The following is a 14,054-nucleotide window of genomic DNA, read 5'->3' on the forward strand; positions in this document are numbered from 1 at the left end:
GCCCCACAATGGGTTCAAAATTTTGAAAAGCATAACTCTCAAAGAAAGTGAAATAAGCATCCAACTCTGTTCAAATTTCACGCATCCAAATATATTTGCTAACGCTAGATTTGTTGTGAAGATGATATATATCTGCCAACCCTTCTGGTACCTCACCCACAAAGGGACAAAATTTTCAATACTTTTATCTGTATAGTTATCTTGGTAAAAATTTATTCCTTAAGGAAAGAGTAGAAGAGTGTTGTATATTTAGGACAATATTTCAACAAGGTCGCAATCCTTCTTATCGGTTACATATCAAAGAATCCTAAAACATGGCGAGCCAAAAAAACTTTTAAGTTGTCTACACCTTCTTTCTAACACAAGAAAGTTCTCCCTACATTACCTGGTAAAGTAAACACAGCAATGCAGCCGAAAATATATATTTCCAAACTTGAAGTTGTTAAACATCATCATCTTCGAGTCGCACGAATGTCGTCTCAACACGTGCCGACAATATTTTACAACTATTCAAACAAACATCATTGCTTACTAACCAAAAAAGTCATAATATTGGAAATTCTCTCAGCATCGATCAGCCAAGACAAAGTTATGGATGGATTAACTATAAAACAGCATCATATCACCTCAAACAGCATCATTCATCATTTGTTCTCAGCAACAATCAACTTGCACTGAGAATTCATTCATGGGAGTCCCAATGAATCTAATACTAATCCTTCTCTGTGTAACCCTTTTGGGTTCCAACGCTCTGGTCAATGGTTTCTTCTTCAAGGGTGGCGGCAGTGGTGGTGGAGGTGGTTTTGCCACCAAACTTTGTGCCATGGGTAAAACACAATTCTGTGTAACACCAGCACCACCACCAGCAACGGCAACCGCAACAGGCACAGCAACAGGCACCGTTACAACGCCCACAACACCAACGACTCCCACAACACCGACCACGCCGACGACACCAACTACCCCCACAACAACTGGCACAGGTACAGGTACCGCGCCCACTACCACTGGAACCACCTCAACTTCAACTGGTGGTGGAACTTCACCTACCACCGGCACAGCGCCACCTACGAGTCCCACTGCTCCAACCTCACCCACCACCGGTGGCGGGACTTCGCCAACAGCTACATCTCCTCCGGCTACCTCACCACCGGCCACTTCTCCACCAGCTACCTCACCAACAGGCAGCTCACCACCAGCCACATCACCCTCAGATACCTCACCGCCTGCTACATCACCACCAGCTAGCTCACCACCAGCCACTTCACCTCCTGCCTCTTCACCACCAGCCACTTCTCCACCTGCAACCTCTCCACCTGCAACCTCACCGCCTGCCACTTCTCCACCTGCAACCTCTCCACCTGCCACCTCGCCGCCTGCTCCAACAACTCCTCGTTTCCTGGCTCTCGATGAAGTCGATGAGAGAGAAATGAAAGAAAACGGAGACGTTACTGATGCTGCCGCTGCTGATGATACCGATGCTGAAAGTGAACGTGCTCGTCGCCATCGTCATCTGAGAAAGGTGCGCCGTACCCGTCGCAATCGCAACAAGGTTCGACAGGTGCGTCGTCGTAATCGCAATCGTAAGGTACGCCGCAATCGTAAGATACGCCGCAATCGTAAAGCTCGTCGCAATCGTAAAATTCGTCGCAATCGCCGCAAGATTCGCCGCAATCGCAGGAAGCGCCTACAAAGACGTCGCCGCATTGCCCGTCGCAACAGGAGGAACAGAAGCGGTTAAATGGGCAGACAATTCCCCTCATGAAAGACACTTTCCCTCAACAGAAAATTATGAAAAATGAATAAAAAATATTCCAAAAATTAAATAGTTATTAGTTTTTTTCTTTGATGCGGGGCACTTTTATGGGACCTTATGGAACTTTAAAAAATCCACGTCCATGGGACCATATGGATTTTCAAAAAAAATTCTTTAAAAAATCCACGTTTATGGAACCTTATGGATCCTTAAAAATTCTTTAAAAATCCACGTTTATGGGACCTTATTGATCTCTAAAAAATTCTTTGAAAAATCCACGTTTATGGGACCTTATGTATCTTTAAACAAGTCTTTAAAAAATTCACGTTTATGAGACCTTATAAATCTCTAAAAAAATTCTTTAAGAAATCCACGTTTATGGGACCAAATTGATCTCTAAAAAATTCTTTAAAAAATCCACGTTTATGAGACCTTATGGATCTCTAAAAAATTCTTTAAGAAATCCACGTTTATGGAACCTTATGATTCTCTAAAAACTTCTTTAAGAAATCCACGTTTATGAGACCTTATGGATCTTTAAAAAATTCTTTAAAAAATCCACGTTTATGAGGCCTAATGGATCTTTAAAAAATCTAAGTTTATGAGGCCTAATAGATCTTTAAAAAATTCTTTAAAAAATCCACGTTTATGAGGAACCACGTTCATGAGGCCTAATGGATCTTTAAAAAATTCCTTAAAAAAATCCACGTTTATGAGGCCTAATGGATCTTTAAAAAATTCCTTAAAAAAATCCACGTTTATGAGGCCCAATGGATCTTTAAAAAATTCCTTAAAAAATCCACGTTTATGAGGCCTAATGGATCTTTAAAAAATTCCTTAAAAAAATCCACGTTTATGAGGCCCAATGGATCTTTAAAAAATTCCTTAAAAAAATCCACGTTTATGAGGCCTAATGGATCTTTAAAAAATTCCTTAAAACATTCACGTTTATGAGGCTTAATGGATCTTTAAAAAATTCCTTAAAAAAATCCACGTTTATGAGGCCTAATGGATCTTTAAAAAATTCCTTAAAAAAATCCACGTTTATGAGGCCTAATGGATCTTTAAAGAATTCCTTTAAAAAATCCACGTTTATGGGACCTTATGGATCTTTATAAAATCCACGTTTTTGGGACCTTATTCATCTCTAAAAAATTCTTTAAAAAATCCACGTTTATGGGACCTTATGGATCTCTAAAAAATTCTTTAAAAAATCCACGTTTATTGGACCTTATGGATCTTTAAAAAATTCTTTAAAAATCCACGTTTTAGAAAATTTGTGGATCTCTTAAAAAGTCTTTAAAAAATCCACGTTTTAGGGAATTTATGGATCTCTAAAAAATTCTTTAAGAAATCCACGTTTATGAGACCTTATGGATCTCTAAAAAATTCGTTAAGAAATCCAAGTTTATGGGGCCTGATGGATCTTTTAAAAATCCACGTTTATGGGACCTTATGGACCTTTAAAAATTTCTTTAAAAAATCCACGTTTATGGGACCTTATGGATCTTTAAAAAATCCACGTTTATGGAACCTTATGGATTTTCAATAATTCTTTAAAAAATCCACGTTTATGGGGCCTAATGGATCTTTACATTTTTTTTAATCCACGTTTATGGGACCTTTTGGACCTTTTAAAAAATCCACGTTTATGGGGCGTAATGGATCTTTAATTTTTTTTTTTAATCCATGTTTATGAGACCTTATGGATGTCTAAAAAATTCTTTAAAAAATCCCCGTTTATGGGACTTTGTGAATTATTAAATTTCTCCAAAAATCCACATTTTAGGCGCCTTATGGATCTTTAATAAATCATTTATATAACCCAGGTTTTCCTTTGAGACAATATTTCGTTTAAAACCACATTTTGTTGAACCAAGGATCTTAATTTTTTCTTAAAGATGCTCTAAGTTTCTTCCATTAAATTATATATACTCTCCGTTCCATTAATGCTGAGAATAACATAAATTAGACAGTTCTTACCAAGTTTTTTTTTTTGTTTCCATCGAGTTTGAGATATTTCAAATCTCTACTTACTTAATATACATCCCATACCTATGTAAATATCCAGAAACCCCGTTCAGTTAACAACCCTTCAATTTTCAGAATTTCTAAAATTTCCAATTTATCTTCTTCGATCTTCTTATCTTTGATATTTCTTCTGACTTTAAAATCTATGTCAAACTTACACGAGCATTAGCTGAATTTGATTCTTGTTTACTTCTTTATGTTCACAAATTATACAAGATCTTCCAGACATAATTCATAGGCTGTAAAACTAAGGATGCCCTTTATATTCTGTGTAAATAGTAAATATTTACTTCTGAAGCCGAAAAGACTGGCACGTGCCTTTGGAAATAATTTAAAGTTTGGTTTTCGAGGTTTCAATTTGAAAACTATGCCACACGTGTGCTGGCTGTTATAAAATTATACTTTATTTGTTTTGATATTGAGTTTGAGATCTTGAAGACATTTGTACAAGATCTTCCAACCATCAGTTGGATCTCATGTTCCACAAATTCAATATTTAAAGTAACTATTTGCTGAAAGTGCATGAGCCACAGTTCAGTTAATTTCAAAATAATTTTTTTCCGTTTATATGACATTAATTCAAAAAATGGTTCGAAATATTTTCTAATTGTGTGTACTGATGTAAATATTTGTTTTTACAAAGCAAAATTCTAGTAGTCAATATCGTTGTACAACAACAAATGACCAGGTGGTAATTTATACCAAGTATACATTGATAGCCCAGAAAATCCTTGAAAAACTCATACTCATAGCTCCGACGATTCCAAAAAAAATTCAAGTTGCAGTTTGAGATGGTCCTAGAAAATACTATATTTAACAATACACATTGAAAGCTCGGATGATGATTAAAAATTAATCCAATATAAGAGCTTAGATGGTCCTTGAAAAAATTAAAAATTTCAAAGTTCGAAAACCCCAAATTTATTAAGATTGTCCCTGCAAAAGTATATTAGAAAAATCTTGTTAATAGCTTTAACGATTTTTGAAAACCTAATTAAAAAAAAAAAATACGTTGGGCGCCAGATTGTCTCTGAAATAATTATGTTTCAAATATCAACATTGGTAGCTCAGATAAGTCTCAAAATATATATTGAGAATATCATCTTCCACCTTGATGTCTTTGATGTTTTTTAGAAAAATCCGACTTTATGATAACCTACACCACTTTGCTAATTTAGTAGAGCTGCGCATAACAATTAAAAGCTTTTATGGGAGAATTCAATCATACACGCTATGAATATAAATATAATTTAAAGTTCAAAGGACTAAATATGCGGAAGTATTTGTATCTTTTAATAAATAAATTTTATAGAGTGCATATTACGGCGGAGGACTAAAATAACAAATCGGATGAACAATATATATATGGGAGCTATAGCTATATCTGAACCGATTTCGATCAAATTTGGCATACTTATTTTCAGGCCTAATTTGGTAGTATGTGCAAAATTTAATACTATATTAGAAGTTTGGTGCACAAAAAGAAGGCAAATCGGACGAAGATATATATGGGAGCTATATGTAAATGTTGACCGATTATCTCCAATTTCAATAGGGTTCGTCCTTGGGCCAAACAAATGATATGTGCAAACTTTCATCTGGTTTTACGGGATTGTTTACAAAAATACATGGAAAGGCGAACGGACAGACTGACGGACGGACATGCATAAATCGACTCAGAATGTAATTCTATGCAGATCATCAAAAGGAACTATAGGTCTTTCCTTTTGCCTGTTACAAAAAATGCACAAAGACACAATACCCTGACCACCTTGTGGTTGTTTGGCCCAAGGACGAGCCCTATTGAAATTGGAGATAATCGGTAAAAATTTAGATATAGCTCCCATAGCCCGAATAGTATGGAATTTTGCACATACAACCAAATTAGGCCTGAAAATAAGTATGCCAAAATAAGTAGCTCCCATATATATTGTTCATCCGATGTGTTATTTTCGTTGTCCGCAGCCGTAATATCCACTCTGTAACAACAATATTTGGTTAAATATATCAAATACAGCTCAGAAATACATTTGCCAAATTTTATCGTGATCGGTTCAGATTTGGATATATCTCCCATACATAACTTCGTCCGATTTACCTTTTATTGTGCACCAAACGTCTACTATTTGCCCAAATGGGATGAAATTTGGCACTTACGACCGAATTGAGTCTAGAAGCTAGTATGTCAAATTTGGTGAAGATCGGTTCGGATGTAGCTATAGCTCCCATATATATTGTTCATCCGATTTGTCATATTTGTCACCCGCAGCCGTAATATGCACTCCGTAACAACGATATTCAGGGTAATGTATCAAATACAGCTGAGAAATATCTTTGCCAAATTTTATCGAGATCTGTTCCGATTTAGATATAACTCCCATATATATCTTTATCCGATTTCAAATTAATTGTGCACCAAATGGGCAATAAAAGTCCGAATTTAAAAGATACAAATGCTTCGGCATATTTAGTCCTTCGAACTTTAAATTATAATTATAATCATAGCGTGTATGATGGAATTCTGCCATAAAAACATTTAATTGTTATGCGGAGCTCTACTAAATTAGCAAAAAGTAGGCCCCGCCCGACTTTAAGACTTTCTTTACTGGTTTTTATTATTTTACAATCTTTAAAAAGTCCAAATTGATACCTCATATGGTCTTTGACAAAATTGCCTCAGAGGCCGCTACTAAAGAGGAGCTGGCCTCAGACGTCTTTTCTATAGAGTAGCTGGCTTCTGATTTTTATTAACTGACATCTTGTGTAGATTAGCTGGCCTTTATTGTAGAATGGCTGCTCTCATAGGCGTTTTTTTATAAAGTAGCAGACCTCAGAGGTCGTACCTAAAGAGGAGTTGGCTTCATAGCTCTCTTCTAAGAGTAGCTGGCCTCTGCTGTTGATTAACTGGCATCTTGTGTAGATTAGCTGGCCTTTAGGAAGAGAAGCTGACCTCAGAGGCTTCTACTGTAGAGCAGCTGACCTCAGAGGCTTCCATTGTAGAGCAGCTGGCCTTAGAAGCCACTATTGTAAAACGGCTGGACTTATAGACCTCTATTGTAAAGTGGCTGGCCTCAGGTACCTCTACTGCAGGGTAGCTGAGGGTTCTATTGTAAAGTAGCTGGTCTCAGATTTATATTCTGTACTTTAAATTAAGTGGCCTCAGAGGCCTCTGTTGCAGAGTAGATGGCCTCTTCTTTAGGAAAACTGTCCAGCAAAGTAGCTGCCCGGAGAGACCTACTACTGGCCTCAGAATGCTCTAATGTAAAGGAGCAGGCCTCATACCTATATTCTGTAGAGTAGCTGATCTCAGATTTATATTCTGTATTTTAAAGTAACTTGCCTCAGAGGCCCTTACTGTAAAGTAGCTGGCCTCTAATGTAGAGTAGCTGTACTCAGAGGTCTTTAATGTAGAGTTGATGTACTCAAAGGCCTCTAGTGCAGAGTAGCTAGCCTTAGAAGCCTTTACCGTTGTTGACTTGGCTTCAGAGGTATCTAGCGTAGATCAGCTGACCTCAGAGACCTTTGTTGCAAAGTATCTGGCCTCTAGTGTAGAGTAGCTGTTCTCAGCAGACTATTCTGTAGAGTAGCTGGCCTACTATAGAGCAATTGGCTTCTCAGGCCAATTACTGTACAGAAGAGGCCTATGTAGAGTAGCTGGCCTCTGAGACCTCATCACCTATATAGTAGCTAGCCTCCACAGTCTACTCGTATTTAAATGTGGATTATTAAAGTGGATTTTTAGAGCCTTTTTTTTAAGGACCCCTTAGACCCCATAAACCTGGATTTTTAAAAGAAATTTTCAAAGATTAATAGACCCTCATAAACGATGATTTTCTTTAATTAATTATCCATAAATTTCAAAAAAACGCAGATTTTTTCAAAGATTTTTGTAAAGAGCCTTATAGAGGCCCCATAAAGGACCACATAAACGTGGTTTTTTTTAAAGATTTTCCTTTTAGATCCACGTGGCCAAGTTTTTTCTTTAATATCCAAATTCCCATAAGCCTGGATTTTTTTAAGAATTTTTAAGAGGTCCATAGGTTCAAATAAAGGCGGTTTTGTGAAAGAATTTTTAAAGGATTCCTAAGGTCCCATAAACGTAGATTTGTTAAAGAATTCTTAACATAACCACAAGGCCACCGAAATGTGGATTTTTTAAACATTTTATAGAGATCCATAAACGTGGACTTTTCTAAGATTTTTTTATAGATCCATAAGCCGCCATAAAAGTGATTTTTTATAGAATTATTTTAAAAATCCGCAAGGTTCTTTTTAAAGATGTTTTTAAAGATCCATAAGGCCCTAAAATGTTAGTTTTATGAGAATTTTTTAAAGATCCACAAGGTTCCATAAATGCGTATTTTTACAAATTTTGTATACCCTACAACACTTTGTGTTGGGGGTATTATAAGTCTGATGGGGCCAAAAATTGTGTAACACCTCGAAATATTGCTTTTCCACATAGGAAAGAATATATGGGTCTTCCTATCTCGCTGAGATGAGTCGATCTAGCAATGTATGTCTGTCCGTCCGTCTGCCCGTGTTAATTTGTAATCAAGCTACAGGTCGCAATTATGGCCCGATCCGCACGAAATTGAAAATGGAGGTGGGGATAGAGTCAGAATAGAAGCCTATTGTTTTTGGAGATAATCGCAAAATATTGAGGGATTGAAATAGACCAAAAACAGAAAAATGTCCTGATTTTGCAGTTGCTCTACAGGTCGCTATTATAGACCAATCGAAGCGAAAGTTAGCATGCGGCTAGAGCTTAGGGCTGGGCAGAAGCCTCCCAATTTGAATGGTCATCGGTTAATATTTAGTGAATGAAATAGACCATAACATTAGTGTTAAATAAAAGTCAGATTTTTCATTAAACCGCGAATATTTTTAATACCGGCGAAATCACAAATAGACGAAAAGGTCAATTCAGACCATTACGTAGATGTCGATAGTAAATATATCGGACTTATAAATATAGCGAAATATATACAAAGGTATTGGATGCTAGCTACAATGCTTTTATCTCAAAGATGGCTGGACCGTTTGTGACATATTTTGTCATTTCAGAACGCCCTCTTGGCATTAAGGTCCATAAGGTCAGATAAATGTTTTTTAAGGTTTAAAAATCGTTAAGGCTTCATAAACGGATTTTTTTAAGAATTTTTTGAAGATCCATAAGGCCACTTAAATTTGTATTACATGTCCATAAGATCCTATAAAAAAATTTAAAAAATTTTTTAAACATCCATAAGGTCACATAAATCTGGATATTTTAAAGAATTTTTTAGAGATCCATAAGGTTTCATAAACGTGGATTTTTTAAAGAATTTTTTAGAGATCCATAAGGTTTCATAAACGTGGATTTTTTAAAGAATTTTTTAGAGAACCATAAGGTTTCATAAACGTGGATTTTTTAAAGAATTTTTTAGAGATCCATAAGGTTTCATAAACGTGGATTTTTTAAAGATCCACAAAAGTGGATTTTTCGGCGATCCATAAGGTTTCATAAACGTGGATTTTTTAAAGAATTTTTTAGAGATCCATAAGGTTTCATAAACGTGGATTTTTTAAAGATCCACAAAAGTGGATTTTTCGGCGATCCATAAGGTTTCATAAACGTGGATTTTTTAAAGAATTTTTTAGAGATCCATAAGGTTTCATAAACGTGGATTTTTTAAAGATCCACAAAAGTGGATTTTTCGGCGATCCATAAGGTTTCATAAACGTGGATTTTTTAAAGAATTTTTTAGAGATCCATAAGGTTTCATAAACGTGGATTTTTTAAAGAATTTTTTAGAGATCCATAAGGTTTCATAAACGTGGATTTTTTAAAGATCCACAAAAGTGGATTTTTCGGCGATCCATAAGGTTTCATAAACGTGGATTTTTTAAAGAATTTTTTAGAGATCCATAAGGTTTCATAAACGTGGATTTTTTAAAGAATTTTTTAGAGATCCATAAGGTTTCATAAACGTGGATTTTTCAAAGATCCACAAAAGTGGATTTTTCGGCGATCCATAAGGTTTCATAAACGTGGATTTTTTAAAGATCCACAAAAGTGGATTTTTCGGCGATCCATAAGGTTTCATAAACGTGGATTTTTCAAAGATCCACAAAAGTGGATTTTTCGGCGATCCATAAGGTTTCATAAACGTGGATTTTTTAAAGATCCACAAAAGTGGATTTTTCGGCGATCCATAAGGTTTCATAAACGTGGATTTTTTAAAGATCCACAAAAGTGGATTTTTCGGCGATCCATAAGGTTTCATAAACGTGGATTTTTTAAAAAAATTTTTAAACATCCATAAGGTCACATAAATCTGGATATTTTAAAGAATTTTTTAGAGATCCATAAGGTTTCATAAACGTGGATTTTTTAAAGAATTTTTTAGAGATCCATAAGGTTTCATAAACGTGGATTTTTTAAAGAATTTTTTAGAGATCCATAAGGTTTCATAAACGTGGATTTTTTTAAAAATTTTTTAAACATCCATAAGGTCACATAAATCTGGATATTTTAAAGAATTTTTAGAGATCCATAAGGTTTCATAAACGTGGAATTTTTAAAGATCCACAAAAGTGGATTTTTCAACGATCCATAAGGCCACATAAAAATCAATTTTGTAGAGAATTTCTAAAAATCGGTAAGACCTTATAAACTTGGAATTCTAAACCACTTTTTAAAGATTCAAACGCCCCATAAATTTGAATTTTTTTAAGAATTTCGTGAAGATCTCTAAAGCTCCCAATTTGGGATTATTTAAAAAAATCGTAAAAAAACTCTAAGGCTCACAAAAATTGGATTTATGTACCTAGAATTTTAACGCAAAGTCTTCTTGAAGGAAGATTCCCAAAATGATGTTCTTTCCTACTTCACTACCCCCCAGATCAATGGAAATGCATAAGTTTTAATTTTTCGAATATTTTTTATTCTTTTTTCATAATTTTCTGTTGAGGGAAAGTGCATTTCATGAGGGAAATTGTCTGTCCATTTAACCGCTTCTGTTCTTCCTGTTGCGACGGTCAATGCGGCGACGTCTTTGCAGGCGCTTCCTGTGGTTGCGGCGAATCTTGCGATTGCGACGAATTTTACGATTGCGGCGTATCTTACGATTGCGGCGTATCTTACGATTACGGCGTACCTTACGATTGCGATTACGACGACGGACTTGTCGAACCTTGTTGCGATTGCGACGGGTACGGCGAACCTTTCTCAGATGACGATGGCGACGAGCACGTTCACTTTCAGCATCGGTATCATCAGCAACGGCAGCATCAGTAGCGTCTCCGTTTTCTTTGATCTCTCTCTCATCAACTTCATCATGAGCCAGGAAACGGGGAGTTGTTGGAGCAGGCGGCGAGGTTGCAGGGGGAGCAGTTGCAGGAGGTGAGGTGGCAGGCGGTGAGGTTGCAGGTGGAGAGGTTGCAGGTGGAGAGGTTGCAGGTGGAGAAGTGGCTGGTGGTGAAGAGGCAGCAGGTGAAGTGGCTGGTGGTGAGCTAGCTGGTGGTGAGGTCGCAGGCGGTGAGGTGTCTGAGGGTGATGTGGCTGGTGGTGAGCTGCCTGTTGGTGAGGTAGCTGGTGGGGAAGTGGCTGGTGGCGAGGTAGCAGGAGGAGATGTAGCTGTTGGCGAAGTCCCGCCACCGGTGGTGGGTGAGGTAGGAGCAGTGGGACTGGTAGGTGGCGCTGTACCGGTGGTAGGTGAAGTTCCACCACCTGTTGATGTTGAGGTGGTTCCAGTGGTTGTGGGCGCGGTTCCCGTACCTGTACCTGTGCCAGTTGTTGTGGGGGTAGTTGGTGTCGTCGGAGTGGTCGGTGTTGTGGGTGTCGTTGGTGTTGTGGGAGTTGTAACGGTGCCTGTTGCTGTGGGAGCAACCGTTGCTGGGGGTGGTGCAGGTGTTACACAGAACTGCGTTTTACCCATGGCACAAAGTTTGGTGGCAAAACCACCTCCACCACCACTGCCGCCACCCTTGAAGAAAAAACCATTGACCAGAACGTTGGAACCCAGCAGGGTTAAACAGAGGAGGACTAATATTAAATTCATTGTAACTCCAATCAATGAATACAAGTTGATTGTCGATGAGAACAAATGAATTTGATGCTGTTGGAGATATTTCCGAGCTGTTTTATACAAAATCCCAAAATAACTGCGTCTATTGATCGATGCTGAGAGAAATCCTAAAATTATGACTTTCTGTTAGTAAGCTATGATGTTTGTTTGAATAGTTGTCAAATATTGTCTGCACGTGTTGAGGAGGTACCCGTGCATGTTAAAATTGTTGATGTTTTACTCTTTCAAGTTTCGAAATAATGTGACGGCTGCATTGCTGTGTTTACCGCACAAGGTAATGTAGGGAGAACTTTCTGGTGTAAAAAAGAAGGTATATACATCTGAAGAATTTGTCTGATGATGAGGTCTTCTTTATACGAAGACCTACTTCTCTATTAGAAATCCTCAAACTTCGTTAATAGCCAGGAAATTCCATGCAAATATAATTTTTTTAAAAAATTTACGTCGGGCGCCATACGGTCTCTGAAATGATTCTGCTTATAATATTAACATTTATCACCTCAGATCATCTTTAAAAAAATATTTAAAGAAAATTATCTTTAAAAATTATCCTTTGGAAAAATAGTATTCAAAAAATGCAAGTTGATAGCTTAGATGGTCCTGGATACAATTCTATACCTTATTGTCCTTTTAAAAAACGTACAATTTCCTTTAAAAAATCATAATTACCTTTAATGAGCAAAATTAGCCTTTGGAAATACCTAAATAACGTTCTGTGAAAATCCACGTTTATTGGCCTCTAGGTCCTTTAAAGTCCCTTAAATATATCCTGCGAAGATTTACATTTGATGACCTGAAGCTTCATAAAAAAGGGTTTTGTAAAAATTCTTCAAAAATTAAAATATACTTCAATAATTAAGGTAACCTTTAGAAGAAGATAACCATGTAGCCTTTAGTGTAAAAAACACCATCATGAGGCCTTCTTTATACGAAGACCACCTTCTTTATAAGAAATCCTCAAACCTCGTTAATAGCTAGGAAGTTACATGCAAAAATATTTTTTAAAAAAATTTACGTTGGGCGCCATACGGTCTCTGAAATGATTCTGGTGAAAAAATATTAACTTTTATCACCCAGATTATCCTGAGAAAAATATTTAATGATAATAAATAGAAACAATTTATAAAGCAGTAAGTTCGGCTGGGCCGAACTTTGAATACCCTCCACCATTTGAACGAATTTTGAAATTTTTAATAAATAAAATCCGTTAAAAATTCTGTTAAAATCTTAAAAATATTGAATATAGCCGTTATATTGGAGTCTATACGAAGACGTGGACCTACATAGGCATTGTTGTCATAAGTTTCAAATTCGAAACTTGAAATAAACGGTGAAAAATGCTGCTAAAATCGGAGCTATACGAAGACCTGGACTTGCATTGACAATTTTCTGTTACAGCCTGTAGCAGCCACTACGAATTTCAAAAACGACATCTAAAACAATTTCGGTGGGTATTGTACCTAAAATCGTCAAAATACCAAATATAAGGAGGTACTGATATATGGGGCCTATACGAAGACCTGGAGCTGCATAGGCAATTTTCTGTCACAGACTGTAGTTCCCATTACGACCTCTAAATACGTAATTTGAAACTACTACGGTGAATAATGACGCTAAAATCATCAAAATACCGAATATAGCGAGGTACTGATATATGGGGCCTATACGAATGCCTGGACCTGCATAGAGAACTTTCTGTCTTAAGCTGTAGTATCCATTTCGAACTTCAAGTACCAAATTTGTAACAATTCCGGTAAATAGTGTCGCTAAAATCATCAAAATACCGAATATCGGGAGGTACTGTTATATGGGGGCTATACGAATACCTGGATCTACATAGAGAACTTTCTGTCTTAGGCTGTAGTATCCATTGCCAACTTCAAATACCAAATTTGAAACAATTCTGGTGAATTGTGTCGCTAAAATCATCAAAATACCGAATATGGGGAGGTACCGTTATATGGCGGCTGTAGGAAGACGTGAACCTGCATAGACGATTTTCTGCCTTAGGCTGTAGCATCCATTACGAACTTCAAATACCAAATTTGAAACAATTCTGGTGAATTGTGTCGCTAAAATCATCAAAATACCGAGGTACCGTTATATGGGGGCTATACGAAGACGTAGACCTACATAGACGATTTTCTGCCTTAGGCTGTAGTATCCATTGCCAACTTCAAATACCAAATTTGAAA

At 36.8% G+C, this 14,054-nt stretch overlaps 3 protein-coding genes across 3 annotated transcripts in view; 2 read left to right on the forward strand and 1 right to left on the reverse strand.

Annotated features, from left to right (window-relative positions):
- LOC101887609 (trissin receptor) overlaps nt 1-14,054 on the forward strand; it is a 336,966-nt gene that overhangs the window by 64,037 nt on the left and 258,875 nt on the right. The gene's annotated exons all lie outside the window — the stretch shown is intronic.
- LOC105262452 (salivary glue protein Sgs-3-like) lies at nt 701-1,741 on the forward strand. Its single transcript, XM_011297517.2, has one exon. The coding sequence runs from the start codon at nt 701-703 to the stop codon at nt 1,739-1,741; it is 1,041 nt and encodes a 346-aa protein (XP_011295819.1).
- LOC101898746 (salivary glue protein Sgs-3-like) lies at nt 10,780-11,832 on the reverse strand. Its single transcript, XM_005191330.1, has one exon. It carries the CDS (start codon nt 11,830-11,832, stop codon nt 10,780-10,782), a length of 1,053 nt encoding a protein of 350 aa, XP_005191387.1.

Source organism: Musca domestica, unplaced genomic scaffold, assembly GCF_030504385.1.
Source record: "Musca domestica strain aabys unplaced genomic scaffold, Musca_domestica.polishedcontigs.V.1.1 62, whole genome shotgun sequence".
NCBI lineage: Eukaryota > Metazoa > Arthropoda > Insecta > Diptera > Muscidae > Musca > Musca domestica.